The following is a 23,332-nucleotide window of genomic DNA, read 5'->3' as shown; positions in this document are numbered from 1 at the left end:
CGCCCTGGCGCGGCTGCGGCCCCCCCGGGGCCGGGGCCTACAGCTCCCGGCGCGCCCTGCCCGCCGCGCCAGGCCCGCCGGGAACCGCGCCCGCCCCGCCCCGCGCGCAGACGCCCCACGCTTCCTGCCCGCGCGCGCCCGTGCCGTTGTGCTCCCGCGGGAGCTCGCGGCGGTTGCCCTCGCGCCGCGGCCGTTCAGGGCCGCCCCGCCCCCGGGCCGGGGCGTGCTGAGGGGTGAGAGCGGGGGGCGGGGGGACCCGGACGGGCAGCGCCGCGTCCCGGAGGGCACCTGCCTGCGGACGCCGCTTCTCTGGGGAGCGGACCGAGGCGCAGGCGGTGCGGGCAGAGCGTGCCAGGCCGCGGGTCCTGCGCGCCGCGGGGTCACCGTGGGGGAGCGAGCCTGGGCGCGGGTCGCCGCTGCACTCCGCTGCCACTTGGGGCCAGGGAGCCCCTGGGTGCCTGTCACGGAGGGGGCAGCACATCCCCTGAGAGGGGGAGCGGCGCTTGCGAAGCTGCACGGGAGCTCGGCGTGAGGGGTGTGAGGGAGAATTGCGTGCACCCCGAATACCACTAAGAAACTAGTGGGCATCGAGGACTGGAAAAAGTGGGTTCTCTTTCACTTAAAGAGCTTACTCGGTATCCCACACCCATTCCCAAGCCCACTTTATTCCTTTCTTAGACAAATTGCAGCAGATGCTCTTTGGCCAGAATGAGGCATCGTGAATTTATGTGAGGACATTGAGGTAAAGACAAGAGGAAAGCAGCTCTCTGCCCGGTTCTTGGTGATACTTACTCTATATTTTTGATACAAATGGAAACTCAAGCCTTTTGTTTGCAGGTTCTTTTGAGTTTTGCCTCATGGTTGGAGTTTGGTTTGGGTTTCTTAAGTTTGATAGTCACATATGTTGTTAGTAAGGAGCAGAGACTCAGATCCCGGCTATTTACCCTGAAGGCACCAGTGTTGTGTACTTAAAGCCTGAGCAGGAAAGTGGTCACAGACAAAGCCTCTGAATACCAGGAAAACTGACAGAAGTATGTTTATGAGGGTAAATGGAATAAATACAATTTTTTTCAGGCCTTTAATATTTATTTCTTTTTTTTTCCTCCACCCAGGGAATTGCTTTAAGGACCATGGAGGAGTGAGCCCTTTGCAGTTTCTTGAGTTTCTTATCTATTTGATTTTGACATGATCAAATGTTTGGTGGAAGATGTGCGAGCCAGGCTGCGTTCTGGAGTGACTATCAACTCACTGGGACAGTGTGTTGAGGAGCTTGTCCTCAATAGCATCGATGCCAAAGCAACATGTGTAGCTATCAGGGTGGATTTGGAAGCTTTTAAGGTCCAGGTGGTGGACAATGGCTCTGGGATGGGGAGAGAGGACTTAAATGCAATGGGAAAGCGGTACTTCACCAGCAAGTGCAGCTCAGTGGGAGACTTGGAGAACCTGAAGTTCTATGGCTTCAGAGGGGAGGCTGTGGCAAGCATAGCCAACATGGCCAGCGTAGTGGAAGTTTCATCTAAGACCAGCAGGACAGCAAAAACATTTGTGAAACTGTTTCACAATGGGCAAGCACTGGAAGTCTGTGAAGGTGAATTGAGCAGACCAAGTGGCGGAACTACAGTCACCGTGTGTAATCTGTTCCATCAGTTACCGGTGAGGAGAAAGTGTATGGATCCTGTGTTGGAATTTGAGAGAGTGAGACAGAAAGTAGAGGCTGTTTCGCTGATGCATCCCTCTGTTTCACTGTCTCTAAGGAATGATGTTTCTTGTTCTATGGTGCTTCAGCTCCCTAAGACAAGAGATGTATACTCTCGGTTTTGTCAAATTTATGGACTGGGCAGATCCCAGAAGTTACGAGAAATAAATCATAAGTCTGGGGGATTTGAGATAAGTGGTTATATCAGTACTGAAGGACATTACAACAAGAATATGCAGTTCTTATATGTGAATAGAAGGCTTGTTTTAAAAACAAGACTACATAAACTAATTGATTTTTTATTAAGAAAAGAAAGTGTCATTTGCAAGGCAAAAAGTGGCCCTACGAGCAGACAGGCTAGTTCAAGTCCTGGTCGCCATCGTTGTGGCCCAGAGTTGTACGGGATCTTTGTTCTCAATGTGACCTGTGCATACAGTGACTATGATGTGTCTCTGGACCCTGCAAAGACTCTGATTGAGTTCCAGAACTGGGATGTTCTTCTAACTTGCATAGAGGAAGGAGTGAAAATATTTTTGAAACGAGAACATTTATTTATTGAACCATGTAGTGAAGACATCAGAGAATTTAATGAAGATAATGACTTTTGTTTCTATAAAGCTCCAGTTCCAAAGCCCTCACTCTCTGACAAGAAGAGCATCCAAGACAGTTTTAAGAAAGCATGTGATGAGATTGTGGATGCCTATGAAATGTATAACTTGCAATCAAAAGATGTCAAAAGGAAATCCGTTACTGGAAAAAACTCTTCAAGTCTTATAGAGTCAAAAAAAAATCCACAGGAAACTGAAATTGCCCCAAGTCAGAAGACTGCTGAACCATCTGATCCATGTAGAAACAATAAAGCGGAGATTCCACTGCCCAGCAAAGATGACACAGCTTCTGATGTCATTATATCAAATATCTCAGAGCAAGAGCCAAAAGACACTAACAGTTCCCAAAAAGCATCTGATACTCATCTGAAACCTTCAGAAAATCTTTGTTCCTCTTTCAGTGGAGGGGCCAGATCAGAAATAAGAAAAACAAATGGTTGCGGTGACCTGCAGCATGGTGCAGAGAATTACACAAAAGATGTGGGCAGCCAGCAAGGCAAAGTAGTGCAGAAAAGCAATACGGTCCATATCTTAAATAATGATGTTATTCAGTCACCGTCTGAGAGAGAAGACCCTCCCGAAACAGCAACGGGACCTGAAACTGTCTCTGGGAGCGCATTGATGAGAGCGTGTAATGCAAGAAGAGGAGACAGGGAAACAGCTGAAGTGATAGATGATGCTGGAGGAGGGGCTGCTAGTTCAGTACCGTTAAAATTGTGCTCTGCAGGCCTCATAACATGTGTTAGGCAAAGTGAGCCCCCACATGAATGTGAACAAACAGAAACAAATCTTGCATTAAACACGCAGGGTAGACCTGCTCCTGTCAGTGCCAAGGGTATTTTTGGCCACAAAGTGAATTTTCCGATTCAGTCTTCATATGTTAAGGATATTTCCAGTAATACAAATAAAGAATATATACCTCCTTACACCAGGGAAGTATGCGTGACTGATGGTAATGAGCGCTTAGAGAACAGAACTTTGTCAAATCAGGTGAGCAAGGGCATAGCTATGCCTATTGCCACCAGTAAAAGACATTATGAGACATCAAATGTTACAGAATTGATGCTGGCAACTTCTTCAGGTATTCCTCACAATAAAGTTATAAAAAGCCCTAGAAGACAAATAGCTCTGCCAAGACCTCAGCCCTCTAAGAAGCTGAGCTTGTCCACACAGCTGGGTTCGTTAGAAAAGTTCAGGAGATATTATGGGAGAGTCAGGTGTACACTACCAACACCATTGTCAGAGCAGAGTGAATTTGGTCTCCCGGGTTTTAATTCACAAGCTAATTGTGACTTTTCAAAGGATGAGAATGACACTCATGATAACTTGAGTGTTTGTGAAACTCCAGCTGTGGAAGATACAGATTCTAGTAATAGCCAGGTTTTTGGTGGAGAAATTTCACAGGACAAACAAGCCCTTTGTCAGAGTCCTTTGACATTGTCTGATTACTCTCAGGTTAGTGAAAAAAATACAACTTGTAGAAGATCTCCAGCATCTTTATCATCCAAACTGTTCAGAATGAAAAGTGACCAGAAAGAAGTAGAACAACTTGGTGAACAATTACAAACAGATACAAGTAGAAGAGATGACTACCCTCTTGATTTTGAATCTTCAAGTAATGATTTTTCGTATAATGCTTGTCAAACATATAAATCCTCGGTGGAGAAAATGGGGGAATGTAATTACAGCATTTCTAAGGGAGACACATGCTGGCAATCAGACGATAGGAGAGCAGAGTCCATGAAAAGTACTGTCAGCCCATCATCACTCAGCAGTATAGAAGGGCAGTACACAGTCTCTTCAAGCAGCGTTTTATCATTACCTGCTAAAAAGGATGGTGCTAACTTCATCTGTAAAGATAAAAGTGCATTAGATGAATCCTCAGAACAAAATTTGAAAAATACTGAGTTCCCCCATATGACCTTCCTAAGTAACTTGGAATTCTCTGCAGACAACACAAACACAGGCAATCCCAGGAATGATTTGTGTTCTTCTGACTGGCTGCAAGATTTTGATGTTTCATCGGGTAAAACAATATACATCAATAAAGCAACTGGACTGAGCACCTACAGCACTCCTCCTGCTGGAGGATTTCAAGCTGCCTGCATTCAAGATATAACAACAATGGCTGTGAATGTTGTTTCAGAGAATGGTAAGAGGGTGGTGGTTGTTGTTATAAAAATGGGATGAGGAAAACCATTTGTGTTGTGTTACATGCATAAAATATCTTGCTGGCAGCACCTGACAGTTTATACTGAGATAGCCACTGCCTGACATGTAGTAGCTGTATGGAAACCAGGAAAGTGATGGGAACTATGGAAGCAGCAAAACATTAACATTCAAGATATTAAAACATAATTTTTAATAAAACAGTAACAAGAAATGTCAGCAACTTGTCAATTAACAGCTGCCTAGTTTTCACTGGGCATCGTGACATTTACTGTGATCACAGTTATATATAATTGTTGTCATATATAAAGTGAGAAACATACTTCAAAATAAGCATACCAGAAAAATACTGTGGTTTTTACCATTTTGCCCTAAACAGTTATGTTTCAAAGAGTATGTTGTTATTGAGAACCCCATATTAAAATGATCTTTTTTCAACCTGCATACAAAATTTAAAATGACCGTTGGAAAATGAACAAAAATCTAACTCTTCACTGAGAATGCGTAGTCTCCTTTCCGCAGGTTTTGGAAGGCTGTTCCTTCCCATTTAGCTTTGTAGGAGATGTTGTACAGCATTGTTGGTGGTTTGATGGTAGAGCTTTTCCAGGGGTGACAGGACACTGCATTGTATTGGTTTTTCAGGTGTGTGGTGTTTGTGAGTCTTCACTGATCTGTCTGTTGCGTTTGGCTTTCTGTGCCCTGATCTGGATCGGCAGGATAGTGGCTTTGATAGTTTTCCCTTCCATGGATGTATCTTTGCTCAAAGTTGTTCTTCGTTCTGTCTATAGGCAGATTTTATGAGCGAAGACGCAGCCGTTCCGCATGTAGACATAATTCAAAACATAATTTGTTTTGAAAAAGTAGTTTGGACTTCTTTCTAGATAGTTCTCCTATGAAATATTTGTCTAATCAATCATGATAGCCTCTGGTTTGTTCCATTTTTGTCTGTTACTTCCTTCTTTATCACCAGTCATAGAAACACTGGTGCAGTAGGTGTTTCAGTTGTTAAGCTGTTCCCTTTTAAGTATAATAATTGATGCCAATAGTTTTTATTATTTATTGTGTTACATTTAAGTAAACTTGTTACGAGGAGAAGAACATCTCTGTTTTTATTGGTTAAAACTACTTGCAAGTGCAAATGTACGCTCCTTGGCTAACACTTTCTGTGGTTTACCAATTTCAGTTGCCCGCAGTGCTGTTTAGTAGCCAGCCAAACCACTGAGATGTGGAGCATGACCTTCTATCCAAAGAGCTGGATAGTGCATTCATGTTTATGAAGAGAATACTTCACGTACCCTTATGCTTTCAGATGATGTATAGTCTGTAGTATTTGAAGACGTATATTGTGTTGCATTTTTTGACCTCCAACAGCATTGTTCTTTCTTAGCCTTATCATTGGTGTTACTCTCCATCGTATCAATGGTGCTACTCTTAACTCTGTCAATGGTGTTATTCTTTGGTGAGATGTCTACTGCAGCTTTTTTTGCTTTTCTTAGGTTGAAGGTTGGACCTCCCATACCTTCACAGGGTGTTTGAACTGTGGCTAGACACTACAGATCTTAGAGTTTCAAAGTTCAACAAACATGTTCTTTCACACATTTTTCAAGAAAAGGATATTCATAATTTTTAGCCATAGGAATAAACATAACTATCTTAACATGTCTCTTGATGTTGAGCACTGTTTTGGACTGCTGTTAAGACCCAGGAGTGGAATAATTTCTTCACTTGCTGTGTACGCGTTCATTTTGCTTTTTAGAGTAGTGTCAGTAACCCCACAGTGTTGACTTAGAATTCCATAGCCACATGATTTATTAAGAACAGCATCTCATACACAAATTTAGGGAAATTACACTGGTTGGTGACAGGTGGAAGGGGGTAAGAATAATCCATATCCTCTTCTCCATGACAGCAGTGGCCATCTGCTATCTTTTCTAGTCACAAGCCATGTGCTCAACAAAAATACTAGATTTTGTAGGCTAGACTCAGGCATCTTTGTACTAATTAAACTGATTTCCACGGGAAAATTTATCAAGCTTCATTTCACCATGAGATGCCTTTTTGAATAATCTAATGCTATGCGTTTGTAGTAGGTTATCATCCAACTTGGTCTTCATTGTTGTGCCAGCTATATTTGCATTTTTTGTTACTTTTATTACATTACTGACTGATATGTCATTACACTAGTATATTTTAATGATCTAATTGAGGCAAGTGAAAATGAATACTCGAGTATGGTAGTTTTATGTGGTTTGCATGTATGAAGTAGATACATTATTATCCTCAGCACCTTTTCTGATGTTACTCATCAGAAAAATCAGATTAATAATATCTCTGTCAGCTCTGAATTCTCACTGGCCTTTGGGCAAGTAAATCCTAGCTTTATGAACAATGTATATCCTGAACAAGGATTTTCTCTGCAACAAGAAGCAGGGAGATAACTCTTTGTTTATTATATGTATAAAATACTGGACTTCTGTTCATATAGATGATAGATGCTTCTGTGAACTTGAGAGATAATATCTTTCCATGACAATAGCTATAAAAGTGAGTTCATCAGGGGTCAGTATTGGGACCAGTGCTGTTTAACGTCTTTGTTGGCAATATGGACAGTGGGATCGAGTGCACCCTCAGCAAGTGTACTGACGACACCAAGCTGTGTGGTGTGGTCAACACACTGGAGGGAAGGGATGTGCCATCCAGAGGGACCCTGACAGGCTTGAGAGGTGAGCCCAGGCAAACCTCATGAAGTTCAACAAGTCCAAGTGCAAGGTCCTGCCCATGGGTCGGGACAATCCCAAGCACAAATACAGGCTAGGCAATGAATGGATTGAGAGCAGCCCTGAGGAGAAGGACTTGCAGGTGTTGGGTTGATGAGAAGCTCAACACAACCTGGCAATGTGTGCTTGCAGCCCAGAAAGCCAACCGTATCCTGGGCTGCATCAAGAGAAGTGTGACCAGCAGGTCAAGGGAGGTGATTCTCCCCCTCTACTCCATTCTCATGAGACCCCACCTGGAGTACTGTGTTCAGCTCTGGGGCCCCCAGCGTAAGAATGACATGGACCTGCTTGAGTGAGTCCAGAGGAGGCCACAAAGATGATCAGAGGTCTGGAGCACCTCTCCTATGAAGACAGGCTGAGAGAGTTGGGATTGTTCAACCTGGAGAAGGGAAGGCTCTAGGGAGACCTTATAGTGGCCTTCTAGTACCTAAAGGGGGTCTACAGAAAAGATGGGGAGGGACTCTTTATCAGGGAGTGTAGTGACAGGACAAGGCGTAATGGTTTTAAACTGAAAGAGGGTAGATTTAGATTAGATACCAGGAGGAAATTCTTCACTGTGAGTGTGTGGAGGCACTGGAACAGGTGTCCCAGAGAAGCTGTGGACGTCCCCTCCCTGGCAGTGTTCAAGGCTGGGTTGGATGGGGCTTTGAGCAACCTGGTCTAGTAGAAGGTGTCCCTGCCCATGGCAGGGGGGCTGGACTAGATGATCTTTAAGGTCCATTCCAACCCAAACCATTCTGTGATTCTATGGTCGATTGAAAAGTTCTGTCAAACTCAACCTCTGAATTAGGCAGCATTCTTCAATGTGCCACAGTTTCCCGGGAACCACATCAGGCCACCTTGTCCTCTGTTCTGGGTTTTGTGAAAATGGGATGCTGAGTTACTCTCCCATGCTGGGGTGCCAGTTTGGATTCTTGAAAGGATTCTCGGTCTCCAGGGTAGGTAGGACCATCACTGATCCTTACTGGAATGGAGTCAACAGTCAGGAGTCTACGGACTGGCCTAGAATCTCATAGAGCCTGTTCACACTGAGCTTATCAGCATGCAGCTGGTTTTCTTTGGCGTTATCACCCTGCCACTTTTCCTGAATGCACACCCTTAATTTCTCAGTAGAAAGGAACTTTATTAATTCATTATTATTTCACAAAGAACAGAAGTCTGAATTGTACCAAAGGAAGGGTGAAATGTTTACCACTGTGCTGGAAAGCTGAGCCACTTTTCTTAATAATCTTGATAACAGTGCAGGTTTGTAATATCATTAAATCATTTCTGGGTGGGTAGGAACATGTTGTTAGGCTAACTCTGATATCTCTTGTGGTCTCATTGACTTGTAGTTTTCAGTTTTACAAGTTCCTGATAACTGTATTAAGTATTGATAGGAGTGGTGATAGACTGACAGCTTTGCCACTCCTTAATAGAGAGAATTCAAGAGTGTTTTGGTATCTGTCAGACTACCATATGCCTCCTCTTTTTCTTTGGGGATAACACTTCTGATTGCACTAATTCTGGAAATAATTCTTACATGTTTAAAGCAGCAGCCAGTTTTTAAGGACAGTCCAGCAGAAGCCATGGTAGTATTTTAAAATAACATTTCCTGATGCAGGTGTGTCTGATAATTCTGAGCTTTTTACATATGTGCTGTTATTTCTCAGTGTTAGATGGGTACTCTAATTTATACAGAGCTAAGCACATGCTCATTTATGAGAATATAATAATTGTATAGCTTTTTTAATTTTGCATACTGTTCAATCTGCAGCAATAAATTTATATTGTGTTTAGGGATTCAGTTCAGGTGCCATCCCTTTAGAAGTGAGCTTCTGCTACCCTTCCTTCCTAGACCTCGAAACAAGAAGACTCTAGCAAGCCAGGATCTGGGAGGTAGGGCCAGCTTTCCAGGACACAGTGTTCTGTGGTAAAAACAAATCAAAGAATTCTCCCAGATGTCCCAACAGGAACCCAGAATTACTCAAGGTCTATTAACAATGGGACCGTGTGAGTCATCTCAAATCTAGAACTGGAAAAAAAAACCTTTTAGGGTTGAAGGCAGGTTAGGGGATACTTATTTACAGGATGAAATACCCAGTTCTTTGTTGAATTATGTCAGTAGTTTAAAGAATAATTACCTACTCCCTTCTTTGTACTCATTCCAACCTTGGAATGTGAAAAATAGCTTCAATCCTCACAATTTTTTTTGCGGTGGAAAGGATGAAATCATCTTTTTGGTATGTGGCTTTGTCCAGAGGGAGTGGGTAGCTAAACAGGTCTTTCTTTCCCTTCCCCCCCCCCCCCCCCATTTTCAGGGCCTGTTGAATTGTGCTGCAGCATGGTTAGGAGTCAGAAAGCTGCAGTGTCCTTCCTCATTAAAGCAGACATTAAAGAAGCCCAGTCTCATGTTCTATTACTTACTTATTTGTACATTCTCCCCTTTTTATGAAGGAAAAAAAATTAAATACTTGTGTGAGGTAGAGGTACCCAATGCACCTCCTATTGATGGATGGTGGTAATCCCTGTATTATCAGTGTGTTCTTTCCTAGATGCTGAAGAGGAGTCTCTCCAGTCGTTACTTTCAGAATGGGATAATCCTGTTTTTGTTCCCTGCCCAGAGGTAAGTATTATCTCACATCTCATGGTAAAATAGCCTTCTATTTTAGCCTCCTATTATTTTCTGACATGGGGACCAAATTTACAAATATTGTAATCATTGCATGTGAGTTATTCAGCCATATATTAGACTATAGACCTGGCAGTTATGTGTTTTTATAGACTCTTTATACGTAAGTCACTGTTGTGGATTTAGTCAAAGTCAGAGAGGCAGGCATCAGGTTAATCTTTTCCCTCGTCATTTCAAAACCAAAACATTATTGTGAGCTGTCTTTCCTTCTACAGAGATAGTCGTCTTAAAATTGAAAGTTAAAGGATGGCAAAATTGTAATATAGTGTCTGTCCTGTTTGCAGACCGAGTGAAAATAACCCAGCTTTCTTCTCTGGGATTCAATGGGTCTTAGAAGTATATTTTACTATAGTTGTTTTTATAGCCTGGGAGGATTATAGCATGTGAGAGGAAAACAATGTTGGAGCTTTTAGAAAAACTTCCTTTGTTGTCATGAGGTAGCATTATCTTTAATCATCATGTTGTGTGTGTGTAAACATATCTGTGTAACCATTTCCACCTGCAAACAATAGGGACGGAGTAGCAAACCACCTGCTGGTGAGTTTCTGAAAAGGAACAGTTCTGTTCAGTTGTTGCTCTGATATGTACTCTGACTCATTTAATCTTTTGTAATGCAATAATCCATTGAGACCTCATGCAGGCTGATAATTAACTTCAGGTTTTCCGATAGGTATTTGAAATCAGCTGAATACATTGAAGTTAGAGGTAATATCCAGATGGGAAAGTATATGGGGATGGAAACAGGGATTGCTGGATGGTATCTTTAGCTACTGCTATTCTTGTGTAGAAAGCTTGATTTGTCAAAATAGAGTTACTTCCAGTTTTTCTTAAAGCTGCTTTGTTGGAGGTATTTTGTGTGGTTTTGGGTTTTTTTGCCCTATCCTTTATAGCCTGCTTGATCTGTAATTCTGTTTTTACAGATTGCTGTTGATGTGACCAGCAGTCAGGCTGACAATCTGGCTGTGAAAATTCACAATATCTTGTATCCTTATCGTTTCACCAAAGACATGGTTCATTCAATGCAGGTACAATATGATCTATTACTAGTTTTCACCCCCAAATTCCCTCTCAGCAGGTGGGGTTTGCTGATATTTCTGCCTGGTGGGAAAGAGCTATCCAGGGTAATAGTTCGTGTCCCTAATTTTCACAAGCACAAACAGAATTCTTGGTTGTTGTGTGATACCAGCAGATGTGTATGTCATGCCACGATCTTAGTATCATCTCATGGTTAATCAGCTATCTGCAAGTGACTCTAAAATTCCTTGATTGTATGGTTAAATCAAGAGGCAGCCCTATTACTGCTGCTTGGAAACACTGTTAACTAAATGATATTTCAATGGGCAGTTTTTTATATTTATTGTAGACATTTGCTTAGTTGGTATCCCTCTGAAATCTGTGTCCTCTATCTTCCATTTTTATTGACCTTAGAAATGTAATTCTTCACCAGAGTGATTTCAAAAGCAAATCCCAGATTTCATGGAAAGACTTGAAATTTCACTTTAGGATTTATGTCTTCCCTGAAGTGATTCTTAAAAGTGGCATCATAGCATCAAGTTTTATTTTTTAGTGCTTCTTTATCAAATGTTTTGAATATTAGCTTAAAAGCTAATGTAAATGTTGGGCTTCAACTTGCATTCTTTGATGGTTTGTCTGGATAGAAATGCCAAAGTGGATTCTCTCCTTCTCTTGCATCCCAATGATAAGAGACTTACAGGCCCAGTTAGCATTATTCTCATGCAATCAGATTGCTGACTTTGAGATTGCAGGTTCTGACTGTGTGGGGCATGGTAAAGTTGCTCTCCAGGGTGGAGAAGGAGCCAAATGATTCCCTTATTTATGTTGTGTGTGCAAGAATAGCAGGGGTAAATAAAGTTATTACAGTAAACATTCTGTTTCAAAAAGACAGGAGAGGAAAGCTGTCCGTTTCAAAAAGACAGGAGCGGTGCCATTTTTCAGTTCATTCATGATAAGAACTGTTCTTTAAAACTTAATGAGCGGTTCTGTGCTTAACTTTACCTGCATAATGTTTTCCTTTGTATGTTTTTAAGAAGGTAAAGAGAGAAGAAGTTACCACTTCCCATCTCTGAAGAAGCTAAATACTGCCTTCAGTACCCTATAGAAATTTTGAGAATCTCTGTAGAAAAGACCAAAAGCACAAAATGTTGCATCATGCCACAGGAAGAGAATATAAAGAATTATTAATGTCTTGCATCCCTGCAAAGAAATAGAGTCATCTATTCATTTTTACCTAGGAGGTGAACAACGCACATGCTGTGGGACAGAGAATTCAGAGTGAGCTCTATCTATGTGACCTGGGGAGAAATTCCACCCTAACACCACATCTGCTAATTTAAATCTAGCAATAAGATACTGAAAGCATTGTGCATCCCTCCTCAGTATTCCCTGTAGCTCTGGTTGTTTTGTGATCCTTGAGAGGAAGGTGGAATCAAGTCATAGAGGCAAATTCTACATCAGAAAATGAGGAAAAAATTGCTTCCTGGCTCCTACAGATGATCAGCACAAATCCTTAAACACAGGGCAGGTTAAAAAAGGTTGTTTGTATTCTCTTTTGGTGATATCAGCAAATCAGATACTCAGAGTTGCTGTGCACAGCTTTAATTCCCAACTCAAGGAGGCTTCTACACGACTATGTAATCCGTTCTGTAAATTTCCAGCTCCACCATAGAACAATTAGAACTCTTGCCCTTATGACTCTGTTTGAAAAAATTGATCTATAATTATTTTCTTGGGTATTTTGAAACTTTCTCTTAGTTCCAGACTAAACTGTTTCATGACTAATTTATGGTCATTTGACCTTCTGCCAGTATTGTCTTTTAGCTTAAATAATTGTTGCTTTTTCCATATTTAGCCCCCACTATATTTATAAAGAATAATGATATACCTCCCCAGTCTCAGTTATGCTAGGCCAAATTCTTTGGGATTAGAAAAGATGCAGTTTCCACCCTCCTGTCATCCTACTGGCTATTTGATGCACTTGATCCATTTTGATTGTTGTCTTCTTTTGTTTTCTTTTATTTTTTAAATAATTCTACCACAGGGTGATGATTTTTCTGAGTATTTTACAGGTTCTTCAGCAAGTGGACAATAAATTTATCGCTTGTTTAATCAACACTAGGAATGAAATGGATAAAAAGGCAGGTAAGAGTGGTTATTAACATGAAGTTGAGCTGGCTGTCAAGTGCAGTTAGACTGCAGAGGGAACACTGTCCTGTTTGTATTCTCTTTGTGCTTTGGGATGATATTGTGAGTAGAGGAAAATGTTAGTCTTCACTTGAAATTTCCTGGATCTTCTTTATCTTTATTTTGGACATTGTTGAATGTTCCTACTGCCTTCAGATTAGTGTTATAAAAATAGATTGTACTCAAATTACTAGCGTCTTTCAGACTGTTCACAGTGTCTGGACATATTCATTGTTGAAGCTTGCTGAAGCTGTACAAAAAAGTCATTCAAAACCAGTAGGTTTTGTAACATTTTTAAAGACTGTATTAAATAGAACAGTTTGTGGGTGACCTCAGCTCTCATTCTGAAGTTAGATGAGGATGTCAATAGAGAAGAGTTAACTCAAATCTAATTACCTTAATTTAAATGCGAATTTAGATCACTAAATTTCTGTTCCCTAGTGACTTTATGTTCTGCCAACACAGCCTCCTCCTCACTTTATTTATGTAAAACTGGCTGATAGTTATCTTCTAAATGTGGCCTCAGGGAGCGGTCATTCTTTCCAACCTGTGCAGTGATCTGGTACAAAGTCACCTGTTTCTCATCTGTTCTGGTACATTTTTAGATGGAAACCTCTTGATTTTGGTGGACCAACATGCAGCTCATGAACGGATCCGCCTGGAGCAACTTATTGCAGGTGATGGTTCAGATGGTCTTAGGAAAAAAGTTAAACAGTGTACGGAAAAGTACAAATGAGCTGTCTGGGATGTATGGAACCAGTAGGATATTCATTTGTCATCTTTATCCTGATTCTTAGGAGAGCACAGACGTTCAGTATCTGTAGCAGTCATAGTATTGGCAGCTGAAAATTGTTGCAGTGTTTCCAAAAATAGAAGATACACTCCTTACCCACAGAACTATCAAACTAAAATAGTCCTGACATAATAAAAGAGCAGGAAGAGTGATAGGAAAAACAATGAAGAGGAAGTAAAACAACATCAATAAGATTATGTGGTTATGCTGTGAAGAATGAGGCATGGGATGCAGAATAAAGAGCGTAGTTCATTTGGTTCTTTTTTAGCTGAATACTGTGCTTAAAGCCTAAAATTTCCACAATCTAAAACTGTTTGCAAAGGGATAATAGTCTTCTCTGTAAGCCCATTAGCCATTGGTTTCAGTGTTAAAAAGCACAATAGCCATCCATCAAGTACTTAAAAATCATTGACCTTCTCTTTCATCAATAAATACTGCACAGTTCCTGCAGAGGGTTCCAGGAACTCTGCTCCTTTTGGTCAGGTACTGAAAAAAGTTAAAGACTGAAGGGAGAAATGCTTAATGAATTGTATTTTGAGGCCATTTATGTCAGACTTCTTGTGGAAAAATTGCTCTCTGTGAGTGGGACTAAATATATCAGTAGTTTTTTTTGCTATTTAGGGTGACTCTTTTTTGGAACTGGTGGGAAAATACAAAGTGGCATTAACCAACCCTTCCCCAGAGACTGGGTGTCTGGTTTGTGACATTCCCAGTCCTCCACAAGTTTCAGGAGAAGGCATTCTGTGGTCACTTTTTAATCCAAACAGAAGATTACATGCCAGACCATAGGGTCATTAAGGGTAATGCCTGCGTAAATATTCTAAGAGTGGATACTTCTGAACGATTCATTCACAGATTCCTATGAGAAGGAAGCTGCAGCATGTGGCAAGAAGAAATTACTGTCCTCCTCCATCTCTCCCCCTTTGGAGATTGAAGTTACAGAAGAACAAAGAAGATTTCTACGGTTAGTAATGGCCAATAGCTCTAAACTTTTGGGGATGGCTGTGTTGACCAGGAACATGTCTATATATTGCTAGGTTACCATGAAGCTGGGGAAGGAAGCTGTTGATTCTTTCCTGATCCTGAGCCAATCGGCTCTATCTGTGCTGAGAAACATAGGTGTGCTTCTCAGGCGCATCATTACATCTCAAGACAAAGCCCTGTGGTGCGCCACCTCTGTGCCTCTGCAGTGTGCTCTTGTTTCCCTGGGAAAGCAAACCTTCATGTGTGGGCCAGGAGAGTGCCAAAGCAGGCTCCAACACATCCTACCGTCTGGGGCTCAGGACTCAGGAGTGCACACGGGAGTGCAGTGCCCATAGTATCGATCTAGTCACTGATTTAACAGGCACTGTTTGAGAAGAGAAGCATGGGATATGGAAAGTTGGTATTGTGAATCCTTCAAAAATGCATTCCTTAATCCTAGGTGCCTGCCAAGAGTAACTAATGAACACTGTTTCCCAAATGTTTCAGAATGGTGGCCTAGCTACTATTAGGATATTTAACTTTTGTACTGCAAGAGTTTAGATACAGATTTGTTGTTGAACTATTGCAGATGTATTGGACACTAAATTTTTTTCCTCAAAACCCCTGTCTGTCCCCTGTCATATGCATTTGTGGTTTTTTTTCCCTGCACTGTTCTTCATTTTCAGGTGAAGTTCTACCTTAACGTTCACAGGACTACCTCATTATTCTCAAACTGCTCTTTTTTCTGATGCCTGTGGCAAACTCGACAGCTTTTAAATCACTCCTTATTAAGATTGTTGCCTGCTATAGGGATACACTTGTTTGGTGTAAAGCCCTTTTTGGGTGTATTCCAATCATAACAGTATCACTGCTGTATCCGTTCAGTAACTCTTTTGTGTGACAATGGCCAATACCAGAAATTCCAAAGGAAAGTGTAAAGCACTGTTATGTTCCACCTGCCTTAGGGTAAAATGTGAGAACATAACCATTACTGTTCATAGTTCAGTAATGTTTGGATGCCTTTGTTGTTCCCACCTCTTAATGATGTTCTTGCTAACATCACAATATTTGTAATGCCTCTTGTTCAACTTTGAATTTATTTTTGCACTCATTTTTGATGAATGTCTTCCATTTCTGATATTTCTACTTTTGAGACTGGATGGTCAAAATTGAATACAGTATACCAAGTGAGGGTATCCTGTTGATTTGTACAGTAGCTTTGCAGTTGTGCCCATATTTTCTGTCTATTATATCCACACCTGATATGTTGTATGCTTTTTTGGCTACTGCTACTTGCATGAACTGCTTGTTTATTGAATGGTCATAAGACTTAAACACAGAGTTGTGGGTGGTTTGGTTTTTTTATTATTTTTGCTATTTATGTAGAAGGCAACAAAATGTACAAATAAGTCAAGTTATTCCTGACAATTTGCGTTTATTTGTCTTCAGGAGCAGTGAATTCAGTTTTTCTGTCCATTTTTCATTATACCTTTTTCATTCATCCTACTGATTTCATACATCATTCTTCTACTTGTTTTAAGTTCTGCTTGAGTTCAACATCATCTTTAGTCTCAGCTAAATAATTTTGTGTTTTCTACATATTTGCCTGCTTGTCCATGCTCCTTCTTTTCCACATCATTAATCAACAATTACGAAGATACAGATCAGGACTCATGTCATATTGAACACTGACCAACTGATGCCAGCATACTTTTTTTCCATACTCTCTAAATCATGACAAATGTTACTTGTCTATACTTGACAATTTTTTGCATTTGCCCTTCTAGCTACTTTTAAGAGACAGCATCAAAGGCTTTTTGAAAGACCAAATAAATTCTGTGAATTATTTTTCTTCATCAGCTATATCACAAACAGGCTAAAAAAATCAGTAAGGTAAAGTAAATCAGAGAGGCATGGTTTTCTTCTAAGGACACTGGTTAAATTATTCAGCACAGTGGGATGCCAGTTGTGATTTTCAGTTATCACTTAAGATGATTGAAAAAGCTTACTGGTGCTGGCATACGCTGGTGCTGGCTTACTGGTGCTTTTACCATGTTGCTCTTTAATTTATCAGTATTTATGGGCAGTTCGTCTCTTTACAATCACTCTGTGAGACTATCCTTATTAAAAAATTATGATTTAAAAGTACTATGTAAAAATGTAAATTCTGTTGTTATTGTTGCTGGCAGAGTATGACTGTAATCTGTGGTAAAGTTTGATGTAATGAAATAAATTAACTTCCCTAAAAGACCTTTCCCTTCAGCTGTGCTTGCTATTTAATAGTTCAATTGGATGTCTGGTTCACCTGCAGCTTTGATTCTGTTATTTGTCTACTAAGCATTGTAGTAATGCATTGTTCTGTTGACTCTCTTGAACTTCCGTCTTTTTTTTTCCCCTTAAAAAAAAAAAGGCCTCATTGACCTCAATAGCTGCTTGGATTCTGTCATTTCACCACAATGGGCTTTTTCTGTCTTTCTCTGCTCTTGCTGAAGGCTATACATGTTGTCTTTTTTTTTTGGTTGAATTACACAGGTCGTCTCCATATGGAGACTAATAATTATATTCTTGTGACTGATTTTAGTAAATTTAGATTAGCTTCTTTTTTGTTCAAAGAATCTATTTTCTAAAATTGACCTTCACTGCCTTTGTTTTAAATGAATATTCCCTGAGTTAATAAAATCAACTATATATTGTTACAGTTGTTTTCATTTTGAAAACAAGTTCTCATCTGACTCTGAAGTACCATTTTTGTGTGTATTTTTCCATCCACAGGGTGACATATGTCAGATTAACTAGAGGTTGTTCTTTCCTGGTTTCCCTTTGCTTAATGGGCTTTAAAGTTTATTAAACCAACATAAATTTCTTACAATATTTTTTCCATCGTATTTGCTATTATGTGTCAATTGAAATCACAGATTTTTAGGTTAGACTTAAAGGAGTCTTTATGATGCATAATTTAAATATTTGGAGTGTTTGTGTGTTGAACCAGACGCCTCATGCATCTTTAGAAAAGGTAGATTTATAAATCCACGTAATACAGGAACTCTTAGATCTTATGGTTGTGGAACATGAAATATGCACAGTTGATTGGAGTGAAAAAATATGGCTGAATGTAGGCTGAAAGGGCAAAATTACTTGGAATGTCATGATGCATGGATTTTGAGATTGGAAACTGTTGCAGAGAGAAACATATTATGGGGACTACAGAAATATTTACATATGCTGTGGAGACATAGCTACTGTGGTTGATGTCTTATTTTTGGTACTTTTTTCCTCAGATGCTGCTACAAAAATTTGGAGGACTTGGGTCTTGAATTATCATTTCCTGAGACCAGCAGCTCCTTGATTCTAGTGAGGAAAGTGCCACTGTGTTTTATAGAAAGAGAAGCCAATGAATTACGACGGAAAAGACAACCTGTCACTAAAAGCATTGTGGAGGTCAGCTGTGGATATGTGTGAAATTGTGATACTGAGTCTTGTTTGGTGTTAATGGCCCAGGGTATTAGAGTATCTCTGTTATGAGTGAGAGAGTGAGGTCCCATCGCTTTTAGTAGCTAAATAGTCCCACAACTGAAATCCTTGAACTATAACAGAAAAACAATAGGAGACTGTTTCAGACTTGGACTGTCGGAGAAACTAAGAAAAATAGTATATAGTACAGATGTTTCAACAGTTTACTGCTCATGAATGCTTGAATGAACAGTAAAATGATTAATATTGCTGATACAGAAATAGTTGTTAGGATTTAAAGTTGTTTTCATGAAATCTCTACGTGGGCAGTGCAGCTTTCTAAAAGCTGCTGTTCCAGATGTTCTGCAGTTTGAGAAAGAAATTGTTGAACTGATTACTTGCAGTTTCCATTGTAAACAGTTCTCCACAATCATAACTGCTTCAAGGACTCCTTAAAAATTGATTCTGGAGTACCATATTCAGCCACTAGGCTGAGTCATTGTGAATCAGTCCAGTCTTGCCCTACATCTCTTCTAATACGAAAAGAAGAAATAGAGAAGATGATTTATGGGATAAAATTTTCTTTTCCAACCTTGCTATAATCGGGAATAACTCAAACTGCACTCTCCTGGTGTGATTTGGGAGCCAAGAGCACTAAAATGGCGGAGGAGAATCAGGTCTGTGCCTCATGAGCACTCATTCTTAGCTGACACCTCAAGATCTCATGAGCATTTTGGCAGATCTACTCTGCAGTCCTTTTTATTTTAATTAGGACTGGTAGCACCTATTCATGTGTGATTATGAATTCATTGCATTTTAGACATTGGAAATTAAATCCACATGGACTATTATCCAGAGAAGAAAGGGCAGCTATTCAAAGATAACACACATTCATTGCACTCTGAGGTATAAGAGTTCCATTATACGCATTCTACAGATAGGAAACTGATGCAGAGAGAAACCAAGTGATTAGTCTAAAGTCTGGTAAGATGCTTGTGAGAGGTCAGGACTTGTACCTAGATCGTTCACACCGTGGTGAGTGTACTGGCAACAGCATTATTTTTCCTGGTTCTGGCAGTTACACAGTAATTTATACACAGATGTGGACAAAGCAGGGCTGGGCAATGAAAGGGAGAAATAGTAACTGATGATACTACCTTTTTCTTTCCAGGAGCTTATTCAAGAACAAGTTGAGGTGAGTTGCTGTCTGCTTCTAAAGTTGACTAGAATAATGCAAAGCTTACTGCATGTTAAACCTCAAATGGGAGAGGTGGATTAGATAATCCACTAGCTTTTCCTCGTTTTTAGTTTCCTTTGTGTTACAGTTCTTCCTTTTTCTCATATTAAATGGAAAGTAAGATGATGTTCACTTACTACTTTTAGCTAGTGCAGACCACAGGAGGAGGAGCACGAGGGACACTGCCTCTGACGTTTCTGAAGGTGTTAGCTTCCCAGGCCTGTCATGGTAGGGAAACTGTGCTTTTCTTTCATTCTTTCTTTTTTTTTTTTTTTTTTAACCTTTCTGTCTATACAACATCCTCCCTGGGGCAGTGGTTTCAGAATGTGTTTGCAGGAATTCCAGACTGTGTTTCATAGGGATGAGATAATGTTCTTCATGGAGACCACTGTGAGGGTCAAACAAAACTGCTCTGATTTATTGACGTATGGGCCTAACATACTTTCCAACCCTCACAAGAAACACAGGTAGAATACAATTCTGAGATGCACTCATCCATGTGAGCTCTAAACCATTCAAATAACAGCTCTGTGAAAGGGCAAGGGGAGGTACTGGAATCTGTTTGAAAGCAAGCAGGAAAGACGACTTAGACACTCTTCCCAAAAAGCATTTGTTATTTTATATAAGTATCAAAAGTGATAGTTTAAGTGTGCCTGTGACCTTTCAATTATCTTTGGAAGGAGTGCAGTAAGAATTTACATCTTCTAGGGGACTATGGCTTTCCAGCACCTGGAAATGAGCAGACTTTACAGGTGTAGACTGCAGTAGCTCTACCCTCTTGTGGCAGTTCCTCTGCCATGTACAGTATTGGCAAGATTATGCTGAAAAGGTAAACGTGAACCAAAAGCATCTATTTTCAGAGTGTCACTGCATTCTACAAATGGCAGACACTATATAATTTTTTTTTATATCTAAAAAAGTCCCATGGCTGAAAGGCAGATTGCACATGGTCTTGTGCATCTGTGAAGGCTAAAGATTGCAAACACCTCTGAAATGACTCCCTAATGTTCTGCTTGGATTTTCTCTGGGTGCCATTAAGTGCTCACTTGTGAGAAAGGACTTAGTGGCAGGCCTAGCATGTGGGCTTGGAACTGATGCCTGTCAGTGGCAGGCACATAGAACTGATAAAGCCTATGGAACTGATACTAGCTGTTGTCTTCGTTTAATACTTTTTGATTTGTGAACTGGTTGCATCTTCAGCTGTAACATACACACACAAAAAAAGGCAAAAAAAAGTCCATTTGCCTCTTGCAATGACATCTGAGGAGCCAAAAACTAATAATCTTACCATCCACCAGACTTGGGAGAGGTGAGAGTTTAGGCCATGGAAAGCTGAACCTTATGCAGCAGGCTGGTTAACTGAGCTAAGCCCTAAATCTGCCATACTGCAGCCTTGGGCTGCCTTTGCAGCCTCCCAGCTAATCTTTGTGAGCTGCCTTGTTTTCTGTGAAAACCACAGCTGTAGAGGGAAGTCCACTGGGTGGTTTGAATTCTCTTTGGCAGCATGTGCAAGAATTTGTATCTTTTTTTTTCAGGAGCTATTAAGTTTAATGAGCATTTGACTTTGGAGGAGAGCTGCAGGCTTATCGAAGCTTTGTCATCTTGCCAGCTGCCCTTCCAGTGTGCTCATGGAAGACCTTCCATGATGCCTCTTGCAGACACAGACCATCTACAGCAGGAAAAGCAGGTACTGTGTGGCACACAGACATGCCTCTGGTAATTCACTCTGGATTGTCAGAGGCATGTCATGTACGTGTGTGTTAGAATTAGAATGGGCCAGTTTGAAACCATCACCACTGGCTGTATCTTGAATTTTTACATAGCAGTTACCAATAAAATAAAACTTCAGAACATTAAACTTTTGTCCTGCAAACACTTTAGCAAAGATCTTGCCATATGTCATTTGAATGGTCACATTGACTTGAATGGTGTCCACTAGTCCTTAAAGTTAAGCATATAATATAAAGTGTTTGTAGTTTTTAAGTGTGAAACTTGGAAAACATGTGAATTCTGATATTCTACTAGTGGCAAAGATGCTAATTAAACAAACACCTCCTTCCCCAAAGTTTAAGATGCTATAAAATGGGGAAAAAAAGCAAAGAAATAGCAACATCTAAATTTAAAAAAAAAAATCATTACTCCTTCCCTTTTGCTATTACTGTGCTATATTAAGTTATGAAATTGGATTCTGTTTAAAGTCAGGTGGGACTTTGAATTAGATATTAAAAAAACTTGGGAATGACTGTATTAGGGCAGAGTATGGAGGCATTGAAACTCACTTACTTAGTTACAATTTAGTGCTTCTTAATTTTTCTCTCTTCAGCCTAAACCTAATTTGGCTAGACTGCGGAAGATGGCACGAGCATGGCACCTATTTGGCAAAAAAAGACCCTAATCAAAACCAGTTAAAACTAAACTGTAATGACTAGAAGTGCTGGTATGATCCAGGTCCCCCTGTTGTTAGACAATACCTTGAGTGGAGCAGAGTCCTCTGAGCCAGTGCAGTCACTGCAGTTCTGCTCCCAGTACTGACTTGAGAAGCAGAGACCGGCCCGGAGAACATGGCAGGAGGAGCCCATCCTCGCAGCCTGAAGTGTCTTCAACATCAAGGAATTACATTGCAAGTCTGGGCCTTCTGTCAGTGCTTGACCATCGGAGGCAAGAAGTTGCAGCCACTCACAGTTACTAAAGTGCTTTTTCTCTGCGAGCACAGCATTATTCTGCATAATAGATCTATTTATGTTAATGTATTTTGTAGTGCTTTGAAAATGGGGAGGTATTTATTAATAAAATGACACTAAACTCTTTCCTTGGGCTCATGGCAGGGGTTGGAATGAGGACCGACCAGCTTCATAGTATATATAGGTCAACTTAGGATCAAAAAACATTCTTTTTATTTAACTAGGCAATGAATGACACGCCCAGCTGTTTTCTCCAGCTCCCTGCAGTTTGCATTCTTGAGTGAAAGATTTCTAAACCCTAGGATAGCCCCATGTTCTCAGGGTACAGAAACATATCCCCACAGAATTAACTAGAGCCCACTGCATTTTTTATAATAGGTGAACTTTTTTTACATGTTCCAGTTCTATTTTGTGTCTCAGTCTAAGGTAGAGGAGTAGAGTTTATTTCAGAACAATAAAAGATGGTGTCATCTTAAACTTAAAACCACATCAGAGAGATATTGAGATCTGCTGAATCAAAAGCAAAACAAGGAGCAGAAACTACTTTCATTGATGCCTTAACTGTGGTGTAGTGTATTGCCATACATTGATAAAAGGAACCAAGGAAAAGTGATCAGACTGACCTGCAAGAGCCTGAGATTTCTAAGATGTTCCATGCTGCCCCTCACAAAAATCAAGAACTTTCCAAATGAGACAAGACGTCTACCCAGGAAGAATAGTCACAGTCACTTAGCACAGGAAAGACCCTCAGACTACAATAAGCAAAGCAAGAGCTTGAGCTCTGCCTTCTGACAGAGAGGTGGACAAGCTAGCTGATGGGACTTCTGAAGGTCTGCCTTTCATCAAGAATGGAATTTCCATTCTAGCACTGTACAAAAAGCTAATTTGCATTTCAGCAACTCACCAAAAATTGTGAGAAAATTCTACCAAAAAAATTCATTGAAGACAATTGCCAATGGATTCCTATCACATTCATATGTGAAAGCATCCCTTAAAGCCTGCTACTTCATCATAGGTGCAGGCAACTCACTACATTGGTAAAACTCCTGCTAGTTAAAGAAACAAAATAACTGTATGTGGAAAACA

General features: G+C 40.5%; 1 protein-coding gene across 5 annotated transcripts; it reads left to right on the top strand.

The window, feature by feature from the left end:
• The first annotated feature begins 119 nt into the window (after positions 1-119).
• MLH3 (mutL homolog 3) lies at positions 120-22,372 on the top strand. Of its 5 annotated transcripts, none has more exons than XM_074868417.1 (13): positions 120-233; positions 1,113-4,456; positions 9,030-9,128; positions 9,785-9,855; positions 10,842-10,946; positions 13,008-13,080; positions 13,728-13,799; positions 14,771-14,879; positions 18,157-18,316; positions 19,500-19,523; positions 19,712-19,793; positions 21,101-21,252; positions 21,889-22,372. In XM_074868417.1, the coding sequence occupies exons 2-13, from the start codon at positions 1,186-1,188 to the stop codon at positions 21,958-21,960; spliced, it is 4,290 nt and encodes a 1,429-aa protein (XP_074724518.1). In that variant the 5' UTR covers positions 120-233; positions 1,113-1,185; the 3' UTR covers positions 21,961-22,372. The 5 variants fall into 5 exon arrangements, 4 of the variants coding, with proteins under 4 accessions (XP_074724518.1, XP_074724521.1, XP_074724520.1 ...); XM_074868418.1 differs by lacking the exon at positions 120-233 and adding an exon at positions 289-603; XR_012628918.1 differs by lacking the exon at positions 19,712-19,793.
• The last annotated feature ends 960 nt before the right edge of the window (positions 22,373-23,332 follow it).

The sequence above is a fragment of the Strix uralensis genome, chromosome 4, assembly GCF_047716275.1.
Source record: "Strix uralensis isolate ZFMK-TIS-50842 chromosome 4, bStrUra1, whole genome shotgun sequence".
Lineage (NCBI taxonomy): Eukaryota > Metazoa > Chordata > Aves > Strigiformes > Strigidae > Strix > Strix uralensis.
This window is presented reverse-complemented; position numbering and strand designations above follow the sequence as displayed.